This window comes from Macaca mulatta, chromosome 8, assembly GCF_049350105.2.
Source record: "Macaca mulatta isolate MMU2019108-1 chromosome 8, T2T-MMU8v2.0, whole genome shotgun sequence".
NCBI lineage: Eukaryota > Metazoa > Chordata > Mammalia > Primates > Cercopithecidae > Macaca > Macaca mulatta.
The window spans coordinates 89279397-89296834 of record NC_133413.1 but is presented as its reverse complement, the minus strand read 5'-3'; the positions used below and the strand labels follow the sequence as shown (position 1 = coordinate 89296834).

The following is a 17438-nucleotide window of genomic DNA, read 5'->3' as shown; positions in this document are numbered from 1 at the left end:
AGAGCTCCTAAAGGTCAAACTCATAAAAGTATGTAGCCCCCCACTATGACTGGGTACCTTTGGAGTTTTTAATTCTCAAAGTTGTTTCACACTGAGCCTTCAGCAATTTGCCAACTACAGTTTAATTTTTTCTACCCCCACAATGGTTGCTATGCAGATTTCTGCTCATGGATCTCTGCTTCAGTAAGTTGTGGTTCTGTTTCTCTAATTTGGGGGTCCTCTCTGTCTCTCCAACTTCAGGGCAGTGGTTTGCCCTGTGACTTCACTTCTCTGATCTAAGAAGAGTTGTTTTTTTTTTTAATGGGTTTAGCTTTTTTACTTGTAAGTATGGATTGGCAATTTCTAAGCTTCCTACATACCAAACTGAAAAGTAGAAGTTCTCAAAAGAACTATTTTTATACTAATATTTTATTGATTTATATAGTATTAAGTATTATAATTAAATGCTAAGTATAACTTAGTGTTAAGGAATTGAGTTAGTAAAAAGCAGCTGAAATGATGGAAAAAAATATACACGAGCACATAAGAAACTAAACTACTAGTCTGGAGTCTTCATTGTTCTCCGAGCATTAGTCAATATGTTTTGACAGAAGGAATAGAAACTATTGATCATCCAGAAAGTCAGTTAAATGAAAGTTAAAAAGCTTCTGCTAGATAAGTGTGTTCAAGTGTCTACATATGCATTCACATTTAAATATAGGCTTCTACATAGTACCTTTTCCTCTTAATGTTTTATTATAGATTCATCACTTGTTTATAAACATTACTTGAAAACAAATATATCTGCTTAATATTTTATTTTATTTTCCATCATCTATTTTACCATTCCATTATTAGCTTTCTTTTCTACTTTAGCTTGTTTTCTTTATGTAGATAAATTTTGAACAAGACTCAAGTTACCTGACCGTTTAATTGGCATTTACTGTGGACCACCACTTCCTCAAAACGATCTATTCTCTTGGCTTTCTGTCTAACTCTCTGGCTTCACTATTTGTCTATTACCTGTTCCTGAATCTTTGAAAGTCAGCTCAAACATCATCTGTTTAAAACCTAACACGTGATCTATACACTCCACCTCTTCTTCTATTTCCTGTCTCAATGGCAACACAATACTAATGATAACCAGCTTACCATAGTTAGACTTATAATCTTTGAATTTCCAATGGGCTTATTGGAATGTAAACCCATTTAAGTCAAGGAGCATCTGACTCTTTTGTTGTAAACACCAGACAAGTCAGGAATGATCCTTGATATGTCCATCCTGCTTAATTTTTATTTTCAAATCACATTAAATTTGCTCCCTATTTCTCAAATATGTTCACATATTTCAAGATTCTCTGTTACTATCAAGTGCAATAAACCATTATCTTAAGCACTGACTATGTAATAGCCTCATAAAGATTCACCCATATACTTTCTTGAACCTCTCTCCAAACCATCTGGCATGTGGTTGTTAATATGATCGTTGAAAAAAGTAAACCAGGAAAGCTATTCCCACATTTGTAAGAAGAAATACATTAATTATTGCTTTTAGGATTGACACAAAACTTCTTAAAATATCCTTAAGGCCACACATAATTTGATCTCTTCTAGCCCTTGCTTTATGTTGAACCAGTTCTGTCTCTTCCTCTCTCAGCTATATTCCTACTTTCCCTTGCTCTCTTCTTTCTAGCCACATACAGGCCATGTTCCCGCCCTCTTCAAAGTAGTCACCTATATTGTTTGCTATTGAATCCCCCTTTTCCATAGGGTACTTATGATTGAGATCTCCTGTGAAGTATCCTCCTCTGGGAAGTATTCATTGAGGTTTTTAAGTAAAATCTTCTTGTATAGGCTTCATGGCAGCATATATCTTGTATTTATAACAGTTATCAAGTTGAGAATTGATTGCTGTTATTGGATTAATGTTTTTGCCACCAAATAGTAAACTTCTTGAGGGAAGGAGCCATGTATGATTTTGATCCCTGTTGTATTCCTAATACTAAATGGCACATGGTAAGTGCTAAAGTATTTGATCAAAGAATAAATGACTTTAATTTAAACTAAGAATTAACTATTAAGTCATACTATAATCTGCTAAGCTACTTGACAAATGGCAAAAATTGTAGCAAATGAAATAGAATTCCAGGAACAACATATGCCTTTTTCAAATTTCATACAGAGTAGATTTTCTAAAAAATAAGCAGCACATTTTAAAAGTCCCCCTAAACAAGGCTTCAGATGGCACAAGGCCATGGATAGGTTGTCATAGTGATGATCAGAAATGAAAATTATTTCTACTATACTTGAGGTCAGGAGTTTGAGACCAGCCTGGCCAACATGGCGAAACCCAGTCTCTATTAAAAATACAAAAATTATGGGCTGTGGTGGTGCATGCCTGGAATCCAGTTACTCAGGAAGCTGAGGCAGGAGAATCGCTTGAACCCAGGAGGCAGAGGTTGCAGCGAGCTGAGACTGTGCCACTGCATTCCAGCCTGAGCGACAGACCCCATCTCAAAAAAAAAAAAAAAAAAAAAAAAGGCAATGAGGTATATTTCTATAGGGACCAAGTTCATTTATAACAAGAGACATGAGACTGAATATAGTCTATGCCAAAACTTTCCAATCCTTAGAACCAGCCCTACAAAAAGAAGGAAAAAAGAACATAAAGGAAGCAGCAATCAGCTATGAGCAATAATTAGACATTAGTTTGCTAGCTCTAACACATGTGACCATGAAGAGTAACTGTGAACCATATTGACTTTCTCTCCTGAAAAGATAAATATGAAAAAATTAAGAAGAAAACTGTCCTGTGACAGAGAATACAGAAATAGGATAAGAATGAACAGCTGTTTCATTTCATTACTTTTGCCCTTTTCCACCTTTATTTTTGGAAAATTAGTTGATCTAAAAAGCAATAGTTCTCTATCAGTCAGTTTTTGCTACAAACACATACACACACAGAAAGAGAGAAAGGCATACAGTAATATGCATTTACCTTAGGTTCACAGGTATACAGTTTATCTGAGTTTGATTACCTCCACATGTTTCATTCTAAGTCATAAGATGAAAGGAGCAGCTGTGTGGGAGTTTTAACATATGCCCACAAATTATCTGATACTCCACCTTACAAGAGGTACAGCTTAAATTCCCTCCTCTTGAGTGTGGATTGGAATTAGTGACTCACTGCAAGGCAATTGAATAATGTGGAAATGGCAGTGTGTGACTTCCATGTAATAAAAGACATGGCTTCCTCCTTGCTTTCTCTTACATTGATACTTGGGGGAAAGTCAGCAACTATCTTGGAAGGATATTGAAGAAAGCCTGTGGAGAAGCTCATGTGGTGAGAAATTGAGGCATTCTGCCAATAACTACATGAATGGGTCATCTTGGGAATAGATCCTCTAGTTCTGATGAAGTCCAGGTTACTACAGACATGACCAACATCTTGACTACCTCCTCATGGAAGATGCAGAACCAGAAGCTCCCAGTTAAGCAGCTTCCAAATTCTTGTCTCACAGAAACTATACAGAAAGCATCAATTTCTTACCACATGTCTTTTGGACAAATGCAACATTAATGGACAGAGGAACATACTTCTCTATAGCAGATTAAATAATGGCCACTCAGATAAAAAAAACTCTAATCTCTGGAAATGTATAAGGTAAAGAAGTCTACAGATGTGACTGAATTAAGAATATTGGTGTGGTAAGTTTATTTTGGATTATCTTGGTGGACCCTAAATGCTATCACGAGTTCCTTCTAAGAGAAAAGCAGGAGGAGACTTGACACCCACACAAAGAAGGTGATGTGAAGATGGAGGCAGAGACTGGAGCCATGAGGTGACAAGCCAAGAAACACTAAGGAATGCTGGCAGACAACAGAAGACGGAAGAGGCAAACAATGTGTGCTCTACCAGAACCTCTAGAAATGTGAGATAATAAGTTTTTATTGTTCTAAGTCTCCAAGGTTTTGGTAATTTGTTATGTCAGCCATATGGAATGAATACATCCTCTTATTTGGTGAGGTTAGATGTTAAATATTGGCTGAACAATAATCTACTCTACTTTAGCATCCCTTCAAAAATAATCAGAAAATTTAAAAGGAACATTATGCACTGATACTAGCAAAATAAATGAACAAATGAATTAACACAAAAATAGGCAAAAGGAAAATGAAGTATTAAGACCACAGTTTAATTATCCATGAAAGCAATGGAAAGTGTGAAGTCTCTAAGAAACCAAAGTAAAAACAGCTAAAAACAATATAGTATGAAAGAAACCAGAAAGAAACTAATGTTCTTTGGAATTAGGGGAAATATAGAGACTAAAATAAAAACCGGAAATGAATACTCCATTAAAACAGGCGTATGAAAGACAGGATGAGTAAAACCATGCAAAATGAAATTGTGTGTGTGTGTGTATATATGTGAGTACATACACACACGAAAAGAAAAAGTTCAATAGAAGATTCATTTTTTATGTAATTAGTGTTTCTAAAGAACAGACTTAAAATGTAATTTAAAAATTCAAAGATAGAAGAAAACTATGCTGAAATTGAAGATCTAATTCTATAAATGTAAAGAATATTATGTATTTGAAGAACTTGAAAGAAAAAGAGTTGGGAAGTGGCCAAGATGGCCAACTAGAAGTAGCTAGTGTGAGTGGTTCTCACAAAGAGGAACAAAAGGGCAAGTAAATACAGCACCTTCAGTTGAAACGTACAAGTTCTCGCATTGGGATTAATCAAGGAAACAACTTGACCCATGGTGAACGTAGAAAAGAAAGTCAGGACGACAGCCCACCTGGGCACAACACCCAGCCAGGTGAACCTCCCCTGCCCAGAGAAGTGGTGAGTGAATATGTGACCCGGAAACTACACTCTTCCCACGGATCTTTGCAACCTCGAGTTGGGAGATCCCCTCTTGAACCCACTCCACCAGGGCTTTCAGTCTAACGCACAGAGATATGGGAGTCTTGGCAGAGCAGCTGCTCAGGCACATGTTGGAGAACAGGAACTGTAGATATTCCAGCTCCAGGCTTCCCGGCAAAAGTAACTGCATCTCCAGAAAAGCAGGATATTAGATCTGTGTGCATACCCTTAGGAAAGAGGCGGAATCCAGGGTCCAAGGAGCAATGGTCTGTGAGCCCCACTTCCATGGTGCCTCAAAGGATAAGACACATTGGCTTGGAATTCCAGCCAGCCACCAGCAGCAGTGTTGTGCCTACCTGGGACAGAGTTCCCAGGGAGGGGGCAGGCCACCATCTTCACTGTTTGGGTGAGTGATCTTTTTCAGCCTGCAGGCTTTGAAGAGTCCAAACCGATCAGGGGCAGAAGGGATCCCCCAACACAGCACAACTGCTCTGACCAACACGTGGTCAGACTCAGGTCCCTGAGTCATCTCTCCTTATTGGGCAAGACCTCCCAAGCAGGGCCTCCAGCCATCCCCGCCGGTGTTCTCTGGCCTACAGAGATCTGAAAACTGCCTGGGACAGAGGTCCCAGAGGGAGGGGTGGGCTGCCATCTCTGCTATTTGGGTACTGAGCCTGTCCAGCCTGCAGGCTTTAGAGAGCCCAAGCCAACAGGAGTGAAGCGTTACCCCAGCACTGCACAGCTCCTCTACAAAAGCATGGCCAGACTTCTTCTATAAGTGGGTCCTGATCCTCTTCCTCCTGACTGGGCAAGACCTCCCAACCAGGATCTCCAGCCACCTCCTGCAGGTGCATTCCACCGGGCAACAGGTTCGTACCTCCCTGGGCCAGAGCTCCTAGAAGAAGTGGCAGGCTGCCATCTTTACTGTTCTGCAGCCTTCATTGGTGATACCTTCAGCTACTGAAAAATCCAAGGCAACTAGGGACTGGAGTACACCCCCCCGCAAACCACAGCATCCCTATGGTAAAGTGGCTGAATTGTGCCAGGAAAAAAAAGAAAAAAAAAAAAATCCAAAGGTAAGCAACATCGAACATTGAAGGTAGATTAGATAAGCTCACAGAAATGAGAAAGAATCAGAGCAAGAATGCTGAAACCTCAAAAAGCCTGAGTGCCCTCTTTCCTCCAACTGACCTCATTACCTCTCCAGTAAGGGTTCAGAATAGCCAGTATAGAGAAGAACTTAATCCTCCTGATAGGGCTGAAAAACACACTACAAGAATTTCATAATAAAATCACAAGTATTAATAGTAGAATAGACCAAACAGAGGAAAGAATTTCAGAGCTTGAAGACTGACTTTATGAAATATGGCGGGCAGACAGGAGTAGAGAAAAAGGAATGAGAAGGAATGAACACAACCTCCAAGAAATATGGAATACCATATCACACCAGTCAGAATGGCTATAATTAAAAAGTCAAAAAATAACATGCTGGCAAGGTCGGGAAGAAAAGGGAATGCTTATACACTGTTGGTGGGAATGTAAATCAGTTCAGCCATTGTGGAAGATGGTACGGCAATTTCTCAAAGACCTAAAGACAGATATACCATTCGACTCAGCAGTCCCATTACTGGGCATATACCCAAAGGAATATAAATCATTCCGTTTTAAAGACACATGCACGTGTATGTTCATTGCAGCACTATTCACAATGGCAAAGACATGGAATCAACCTAAATGACCATCAATAACAGACTGGATAAAGAAAATGTGGTACATATACACCATGGAACACTATGCAACCATATAAAAGAATGAGATCAATGAGATCATGTCCTTTGCAGGGACATGGATGGAGCTGGAGGCCATTATCCTTAGCAAACTAATACAGGAACAGAAAACCAAATACCACATGTTCTCACTTATAAGTGGCAGCTAAATGATGAGAACACATGGACACACACAGGGGAACAATACACACAGGGACCTTTTAGAGGATGGATGGTAGGAAGAGGGAGAGGATCAAAAAACAACTAATGGATACTAGGTTTCGGCCGGGCGCGGTGGCTCAAGCCTGTAATCCCAGCGCTTTGGGAGGCCGAGACGGGCGGATCACGAGGTCAGGAGATCGAGACCATCCTGGCTAACACGATGAAACCCCGTCTCTACTAAAAAATACAAAAAACTAGCCGGGCGAGGTGGCCGGCGCCTGTAGTTCCAGCTACTCGAGAGGCTGAGGCAGGAGAATGGCGTAAACCCGGGAGGCGGAGCTTGCAGTGAGCTGAGATCCGGCCACTGCGCTCTAGCCTGGGCAGCAGAGCGAGACTCCGTCTCAAATAAATAAATAAATAAATAACTTCACCTAAAAAAAAGAACTTAGGCAACGTCATGTTTTGTACTAGAAAATACTGCAGTTCAGTCTTATAATCCTGGCTTTTCTCTTTTGATTTTCCACAGTCATAAAATATTTGAAGAAATTTGTTTATGTGCATCTTGACATATGTGATATATGATTTGTTTCTTTTTTTTGTTCTGAGACAGAGTCTTGCTCTGTTGCCCAGGCTGGAGTGCAGTGGTGTGATCTTGGCTCACTGCAAGTTCCGCCTCCTGGGTTCAAGCGATTCTCCTGCTTCAGCCTCCCAAGTAGCTGAGATTACAGGCATGTGCCAACAAACCCAGCTAATTTTTTTTTTATTTATTTTTTTTTATTTTTAGTAGGGATGGGGTTTCACAATGTTGGCCAGGCTGGTCTCGGACTACAGACCTCGCGAACTACCCGCCTTGGCCTCCCGAAGTGCTAGGATTACAAGCGTGAGCCACCGTGCCCAGCTGTGATTTCTTATTTGCATCTGGACATATGTGACATGTGAATAATAAACAATTATTGTGACTTTGGTCAAGTAATTCTATTCTTTGTTAAATCAAAAGATGGCCATTTAAGTTTCTTTCCAACACCATGTATCTGTAATTCTTACTCTGAGCCATTCTTCTGACTGGGCATGAATGAAGAGTATTTTAGAAAGCAACAGTAATTGGCAGTCATATAGATCTATACCGGATGCATTAATAAAATGTACTAAGGTCGATGAATAACTGTGACCTCTATAGGAGTCAACTTTTTAAGGCTATAGTAACACATTTACATTCTGTATCAAGCATTAGGTAAAAAAAAAATCAACTGGTATAACATTATCTTTCTGTGGATCTGCCAAAAATAAGTTTTATTAATAACCTAGAACAGCCACCTAACCAATATGGCTTTTTAAATATTCGTGTGTCATGCAATTTGCTAAAATGTTTCAAGAAATTGGCATTCATTATGTGACATATTGTCTCTCATGATATTTTTGGTGAATTGGAAGATATCATATAGAGTAGCTGCACATATTTCAACTTCTTTTTTGAAGGATGACATGGTAAAAATTAAAAACTCTATGTTTTATCAAAGAAAAAAATATGTATGAGTTATTGTCCTTTGGGTAAGGGGAAGTCAACATGAAAATAACTTAATAGGCAAATATTAATTATCCACTACATTTTCAGGAATATGTACAATGGCAATGTGAAGATAGTTATTGAAAATGTATCTTTTACACTTGAGATGTATGTATTCAGACACTTCTTCTAGATAAAACTGATAGTATATACATTTTTAAATAAGGGTAAACCCAGACATCATCATGCTTTTCACAGGAGATAAGAGTAATGAACACTTTTCTGAGAGGCAGATGAGGATTCAAAGCCCATGACTAAATCCTGCCATTGCTCCACTTCTTATCCTGTTTCTCTGGAGACATTATGTAGGCTAAGATTGCTTTTAGTCCTAGAAGCTCTGATAGCATGGAATTGCTAGTTTGCTGGACAGAGTTAGTCCAATCCGGTGCATACGAAAATCTGAAACCTTAGGAAGTTTTTCTTAATATCAACTAAATTATTGATTTAGGTAATCTCTACCTTCTTCTACTACATTCCTTATAAATGAAAAAAAAAAAAAAAAAGAGCACATACCAGTCTGCTTTCCCACTCCTATGTTTATAATACACACACATGCAATTACACCGTGTCTCAGGAAAATTCTACCTTAACCATCCCAGAAAATTGCATTGCTAAAAATGTTGTGAATAAATTTCAACCTTAATTCTCACTGTCAATTTCAAAGTACTGTCTAATGCAGATAGGTTTTATATTCCTTGCACATCCAATTAATTAGTTGACTGTTGAAAATACTATGTTGATTATAAGCCTGCAGTCTCAGCTCAACTGAAAAGAGTGTAAAACATACAACTGAAATCTTCTTGGCTAGGAAGGAGTAAAGGTCTTAGGTATGTCATATATTTGTGATTCTTTCTCTTATGTGTTGAGCTTTATATGGATCCCTTAATTCTAATATAAATTCCTTTTCTTGTTGTTTGTTGATGGGAGGAAATTTGACTGAATAACCTCTTAAATTCATCTCAACTTAATGACTTCACATTTTATAATACTTTGTCTATATAGCATAACTTTTAAAATAGATACTTTTATTTCCCTAGATGAGCCAGATTCTCTTAGTGAATTCTGGAATTCAATTATGGGATCTGGGAGGGGCTCTAAATATGGAAGAATTTTTGTATACACTTATTTATCCTTCAACTATAGGAAACTATTCCTCATGCTTAGTCAGCTGAGCCAGGCAAGTTATTTTCCTTAAAATGCACATGTAAATACCAGATATTATAAGATTATTATTTTTATAATTATAAGATATTAGAAAAGTACTCAGTTTTAACCTCATTATTTTATGTTATTTATTACAGGACAGCATGAAAGAAATTGGTAGCAATTGCCTGAATAATGAATTTAACTTTTTTAAAAGACATCTATGTGATGATAATAAGGTAATGATAATTATTTGGAGTTTGTCATTCAAGCTTGATTTTATAGAAGCTTATATTTTTTGTGCCTCTGTTAGAGAATTATATGAATACTATTAATATTTGCAGTCTGACCACATAATTCCCATTGATTAGATCATACTATGGTCCAATTTTACAAATAGCCCTGTGTTTATTAGATAACAAGTTTTCTTTCTGTTTAATCATTCTATTTTTTTACCTTGAAAATACTAGAGTTGTCAAATTCAAAGACACACCTATGTCTTATTTCTAAATTTCTTTGTTTCTTTTTTTTTTTTTTTTTTTTTTTGGAGGCGGAGTCTCGCTCTGTTGCCAGACTGGAGTGTAGTGGGCAATCTCGGCTCACTGTACCCTCCGCCTCCTGGGTTCAAGCGATTCTCTCGAGTAACTGGGTCTACAGGCATGCACCACCACATCCAGCTAATTTTGTATTTTTAGTGGAGACAGGGTTTCTTGATCTCCTGACCTAGTGATTAGCCTGCGTCGGCCTCCCAAAGCGCTGGGATTATAGGCGTGAGCCACCGTGCCCGGCCTCTAAAAGTTCTTATACAGAAAAATACTTGTTAATGTGATTGCTTGCACACATACAAATATAAGTCATTGGTATAATTTAGTCGGAAGCATCTTGAAATTTTTTCTGTCAGTATTTGCTTATCTCTAAATGATTACGACATCTAGTTGGTATAATATTACACTTGACAAAACCTAAAGAGTTTATGTCATTTCTCCTTACAGAAACGGGTGTGCTATTTCATAGTCTTTTAAAAACTCACAGTAGCTAAGTTAGCCTCATGGCATCTCAAAACCATAAATTCTTTTTAAAAAATATCTTAATTTAAATAACTGCAAAACTTACGTTTTAGGTGACTACAGTCCTTTATTTTCTTATTATCAGCTATACATCCATAGCTCAAAAGATGCAAGAAATAATAAGAAAAAACCACACATACCTCTTATAATATATTGTTGCTTCCAGAAGCCTTCTCCTTCAGCTATCATGTTTAAAATTGAATAATCTTGTAATATATTCACATATAAGCGATAAGATCACATAAGCATAATAGAGAAAACAAACTTTAAAAGTCAAGATAATCATTAAACCAAGTTCCAAGAACTTCTTGCTGTCACCTAGGAGTCAAACAGTTTTAGTTCTGTTACTTGTCAGTCACATGATTAACTGGAATAGAAAGCTGGGGTGGAGGTGGGGCATTATCTACCAATACAGCTCAAGCTCTAGGCTCCTTAAGAAAGCTTATCATTTATTAATACTTTATTTGAACCATGGCCCTTCTGACTTTTTCTTATAATAGGAAGGTATGTTTTTATTCCGTGCTGCTCGCAAGTTGAGGCAATTTCTTAAAATGAATAGCACTGGTGATTTTGATCTCCACTTATTAAAAGTTTCAGAAGGCACAACAATACTGTTGAACTGCACCGGCAAGGTAAGCTAAGGACTATTTACTTTGAATGAAAATATTAACTACTCCTGTGCCAAGATACCACTATTCTCTGGTGATTATATCCATTATCATAGAATCCTAAGTGTTTATTATCATCTAAAGTTGAAGTATATTTACTCAATCCTAGAAGAGGAAAGGCTCGGTTTGGAAATACTTGTTTATATCTTGGCTAGAGTGAATTGTTTGTGAAAGGGGAGTAAAAAATAAATAAATAAATGCTTCATTGCCATAATAACTTCCAAGGATACTAGGGTGATATATTGGGTGGAGAATGGTAAATTTCTATATCTAAAACTCATTAATAGCTTTAATCCATATATGTACACATTTATAAGAACTCCTAGTGAATAAAAAAGGAAATCAAATGTATTTAACAAATATCTTTTTATGCTTAAACTAGACATATATATGTCCAACAATTTCCCCTTCTTTAAATAATTTTGATACAAATAGGGCTAATATTTTCCTACATTTCTACTAGTGGTTATGAACTAAAACAACAAAACCAAATATGAAAGACATCATCTAGAGACTGGACAGCAGTTTCCTTATCTACGAAATGCAGAAAAACATAATATCTATATTGTAGGATTTGAAAGGATTAAATGGCATAACACATGTAAAGTGCTTAGTACTAAAAAGTTTTCAATATTTAATACAATGTTTTATTTTATTTGTATTATTTACCTCTTTATGGATTTTTACCAGCTGCCACACAAAATCAAAAGGTTATTTTATGGTTTTAAATGTTTTCTTAAATAACATTTTTATGACTTAAAAAATAATTTTGTTTTGTTTGAGCACTAGTAGTTTCCCATGGAAGGTAAAATGGTAAGATTATCTTTGAACCCTATTGATGTGATAAAAATGTAGATTGTCTATTATATAACTTGGACAGCCTCATTTATCATTGCTTTATGTACTCGATGGAAGCCAGTCTCCTCTTAGTGTGCTGGATTTGCCAAGCTTATTTCCAAACCTGGGTCCTTACGTTTGTCCCCTAGAGAGCATTTCTACTTTTCTTTTTCTATAAATTGGATCTATTTTGTTCTATGCCTTCAAGGTTAAGCTCAAGATTCATGAAGACTTCCTACTCTAGTCTACCATTTCTTCATTCCTACTTATAGTTATTTCAAAGTACTGTCTAATGCAAATAGGTTGTATGTTGCTTGTTCATCCAATTAATTAGTTGTGACTGTTGAAAATACTATGTTGATTATAAGCCTCCACTCTTGGTTCAACTGAAAAAAGTGTAAAACAGACAACTGATATCACCTCTTGGTCTAGGAAGGGGTAAAGGTCTTAGGTATGTTATATATTTGTGATTCTTTCTCTTATGTGTTGAGCTTTGTATGGATCATCATGTTCCAAAATTAACTAACCGTAGAGAAAGAAAATATGCAAATAATTTAAAATTAAATTATTTTACAACATTGATTAACTTGATACCAGTTACCCTTTTCTTGAAAATAACAAGGCAAGATGTTAAAGCAATCAGCTACACTGAATTTTCTTCATGAGCCAGGCATGCCACACGCTTTTTACTATTGTTTTATTTCATTTTGTTTCTGATAAGTGAAGCTTAATAAAATGTATGGCCAGGATTTAACAATTTATTGTTAACTTTATTTTTATATTGATTAAAATTCAAGTTTTATCTCTGCTAGTATACCCTACTATGTTAATTTTTCACAGTGCTAGGCATACCTACAAAATTATGGATTCTGGGTGTTCAGAAGATTGAACTCTCTTGCTTCTTCCTTTACCCTGACATTCCATTTCTAAGTCATATTAGTGTTTTACTTTCTTAACAATAAGAAATTTAAAGTAGAGTCTCAAATAGATTAGAAGAGCTGAAGGCAATATGAAAATTAGCAATTACAAACAATTGGAGGAGCAATGAAGAAATATTCAATATCATAAATGTGACTTTGTTTTTAAGGTTAAAGGAAGAAAACCAGCTGCCCTGGGTGAACCCCAACCAACAAAGAGTTTGGTGAGAATAATTGTATAATTTTCCTTATGGTTCATCAACTTTTCACTCAACTTAATTCCTAATTTTTCATCTTGAATTGTTTCCTTCTTATAGCTGGTTTTGAAATAATTTATCATAACATTGATAAAAGGAGAAGTGAGGTGCCCCTCAAAAATTCGAGTCCTTTATATTGCATTTTTAAACCCACTATTTTAAAAGAGAAGCTGTTAGGGCAAATGCCAAAGCATGATTTTTTTTAGAAGCAGCAACATTAAAATATTGTAGCTAGTAGGTAAAAGAAATAAATAATTTATATAGGAGAAAATAAACTAGATGAAAAATACATGAAGAAAAAAAGCCATCCCTGTTAGTTTGTAAAGAAATAAAAATTAAACAATAAGGACTTATCTTATACCTCTTTTATTATTGTAGATTGTACAGTATAATATGTAATAGTATATAAACATATATTTATACATATACTACTAGATATTATTAGATAAATTATACAATAATACGGAAAATATTTATGAATGACTTAATAAGGCAGAATACTTAACTGGATTTGACTAAACTTTAAAATGATATAGATATTAATTAGGTTGAGGCATGGAAAAATGAGCACACCTGGTTCATAAAAGTGATGGATTCTTCTTTTACATTTCCATTATTTGACCAATAGCTATGTGGCAACATGGAAATTCCTTATTCTTTTCAGAAAAGCAAAGTGAGCCTGTATACTTAGATTTAGGAAACTCTACGGATTCCATGCAAAGTGGAACATCTGAAATTAATACAGGAGCTAAAAACAATATAAACACCCTGAAGGCTTTCGACTAAGATAATTTGGAAAGGAAATTTAGAAAAGAAAGGTTGGGTGCGGTGGCTCACACCTGTAATCCCAGCACTTTGGGAGTCCGAGGTGGGCGAGTCACGAGGTGGAAAGATCAAGACCATCCTGGCCAACATGGTGAAACCCCGTCTCTACTAAAAATACAAAAGTTAGCTGGGCATGGTGCACGCATGTAGTCCCAGCTACTCAGGAGGCTGAGGCAGGAGAAATGCTTGAACCCAGGAGGCGGAGTTTGTAGTGAGCCAAGATCGTGCCACTGCACTCTAGCCTGGGCAATTGAGTGGGACTCCATCTCAAAACAAAAACCAAAAAACAAAACAAAACAAAAAACAAAAAAAAAAGACAAGAAAAGAAAACAACTATTTTCCCAGGATGCAGTGGTAAAACCAAGATTCCCTGTTTTTTACTTTTTAGTGAATGCTTATTCTCCGTGTCCGAGGAAAAGTATGAAATTTTCACATCTATATATTTCAAATCTGCTTAGACAAGTCAACTTCAACTTGTACTTAAAAAAATTGTCCAGGACCCCTTATTGAAAATAATATGAAAAGTTTGCCTTTATATTTCCCTTTGAGATCTGTTGTTTAATCTTTGAAATGTATTCTTTAAAAAGTATGTGCTAGTGTTACTAATACATGACAAAAAGAGATCTGAATTTGTGGCCAAATTAAATATAGGACAGAGGAGCTCAAGATTCAGTTATTATATTTACTTGACATATACGGTAGTAGCTTATTTATCTTCCTGCAGATCAGTTTTTGCATCTGTAAAATGAGTTCAAATCATCAAGTTCATAAGATGATTAAGCAAATAAAATGAAGTAAATTATGTAAAACACTGAGCACAATACATGACTAAGAGAATACCCAATAACCTGTTATCTAAATTATCTAGTTACCGAATAACTAGTTGTAATAACTAGTTATAATAGTTTTTATATTGTTTGCACATCCATTTACTTAGCAGTGATTGTTGAAAACACTATGTTGATTTTAACCCTCAAGTCTGGGCTCAACTGTAAAGAGTGTAAAACAAACAACTGATATTACCTCCTGGTCTAGGAAGGAGTAAAAGTCACTAGTATGCTTTATATTTGTGATTAACTAGTAGTTGTCTAAGTGAAGAATTACTCTACCCTGCAGTATTCCCATTCTCACAGGTCAGAGAACTCAGAGAAATATAACTGAGTCTATACGGAGTTACTCCTTTATATGTCTGTTCATGCCAAGTATCTCTTTCTTCCTATAGGTTGTACACGTAGCCCTTTTTAAGATTCTTGTCAGGTGCTAAAACCTAGCTTATGAGGCAGGCATCTGACATATTCCAGTGAAGTTAATTGTTGGAGTAGACCTTAGGGTACAAGCTCCATCAGCTATATCCTTATTAATTATCTTTGGCAAAATAATCTGAGTATTTTCGATGTTGGTTATTCTTCCCATTAAAAATACATTTTTCTACATTAAAGAAACTCAACTGAGTAATCTACAATTACCTTTCTCATGAAATTCTAAACAGTATATTATGTCCACTGTTAAACTGTGAAACTGGCGGTCAGCTGATATAGCTCTTTGGAGAATCCTACATCTTTAATCACACCAACTTTGAATTTTCTACGTGTCATTTATCACAAGGGTAGTTAGAAACCATCATCTTTAAAATGTCACACAAGGCAGGGCGCGGTGGCTCAAGCCTGTAATCCCAGCACTTTGGGAGGCCGAGGCGGGCGGATCACAAGGTCAGGAGATCGAGACCACAGTGAAACCCCGTCTCTACTAAAAATACAAAAAATTAGCCGGGCGCGGTGGCGGGCGCCTGTAGTCCCAGCTACTCAGGAGGCTGAGGCAGGAGAATGGCGGGAACCCGGGAGGCGGAGCTTGCAGTGAGCCGAGATCGCGCCACTGCACTCCAGCCTGGGCGATAGCGTGAGACTCCGTCTCAAAAAAAAAAAAAAAAAAAAAAAAAAAGTCACACAAAATTCTACCTTTTCATTACACCAGTTTTTCAGCATAAAGTAATATGATGAAAAATTATTTAAAAATATATATTTTTGTAAAAATGTGAAGTTTAAACTTTTAAAACTCTATTCTCTAGGAAGAAAATAAATCTTTAAAGGAACAGAAAAAACTGAATGACTCATGTTTCCTAAAGAGACTACTACAAAAGATAAAAACTTGTTGGAATAAAATTTTGATGGGCACTAAAGAACACTGAAAAATACGGAGTGGCAATATAGAAACATGAACTTTAGTTGCAGCCTCCAAGAATCTATCTGCTTATGCAGTTTTTCAGAGTGGAATGCTTCCTAGAAGTTACTGAATGCACCATGGTCAAAACGGATTAGAGCAATTGAGAAATGCATACTGTATTACTAGAAGATGGATACAAACAATGGAAACTGAATGCTCCAGTCAACAAACTATTTCTTACATATGTGAACATATATCAATCAGTATAATTCTGTACTGATTTTTGTAAGACAATCCATGTAAGGTATCAGTTGCAATAATACTTTTTAAGCCTGTTTAAATATTTCCAGACATTAAATCTATGAAGTATATAATGGTTTCAAAGATTCAAAATTGACATTGCTTTGCTGTCAAAATAATTTTATGGTTCACTATGAATCTATTATACTGTATTTAGAGTGAAAATTGTCATCTTCTGTGCTGGAGATGTTTTAGGGTTAACAATGATATATGGATAATGCCCATGAGAATAAGAGAGTCATATACCTAAGTAAGCAACAGCATAATAAGGTCCAAGATACCTGAAAGAGATTTCAAGAGATTGAATTAATCATGAATGTGTAACACAGTACCTTCAATAAATGGTATAGCAAATGTTTTGACATGAAAAAAGGATAATTTGAAAAAATAAAATAAAAAAAAATAAATTCACCTAGTCTAAGGATGTTAAACCTTAGTAATGAGTTACTTTGTCATTTATATAGATTATAACTTATCTAAGTAACTTTGTAATTTGGGAGGTATATTTTTAAGATAATAATATATGTTTACCTTTTAATTAATGAAATATGTGTATTTAATTTTGACACTATATCTGTATATAAAATATTTTCATACAGTATTACAAATTGCTTACTTTGGATAACATTTCTCCTTTGATAAAATAAATGAGCTATGTATTAACACTGCCAGATTCAGTTAATAAATCTCAACAGAATTTTTAAGATGAGATTTTTTTTAATTTATTTTTTATTATTATTATACTTTAAGTTCTAGGGTACATGTGCATAATGTGCAGGTTTGTTACATATGTATACTTGTGCCATGTTGGTGTGCTGCGATTTTTAATACTACACTGCTCTTTGATTTTCTGCTTTCATTGAATGTATGACCTTTAATAGCCTATTATCAACAATCAACATGAGACAGTACCTTCTATGT

At 35.9% G+C, this 17438-nt stretch overlaps 1 protein-coding gene across 2 annotated transcripts in view; it reads left to right on the top strand.

Annotated features, from left to right (window-relative positions):
* The window catches only part of IL7 (interleukin 7), a 61525-nt gene extending 44307 nt beyond the window's left edge, over positions 1 to 17218 (top strand). Inside the window, exons 3-6 of one of the 2 annotated variants that reach the window (NM_001032846.1) lie at positions 9645 to 9725; positions 11054 to 11185; positions 13146 to 13199; positions 16123 to 16242. In NM_001032846.1, coding sequence (NP_001028018.1) covers positions 9645 to 9725; positions 11054 to 11185; positions 13146 to 13199; positions 16123 to 16242 — 387 coding nt within the window. Of the gene's footprint in view, positions 1 to 9644; positions 9726 to 11053; positions 11186 to 13145; positions 13200 to 16122 lie in introns of both variants that reach the window. The other variant, XM_077942251.1, reaches the window with a different exon arrangement.
* Positions 17219 to 17438: the final 220 nt, after the last annotated feature.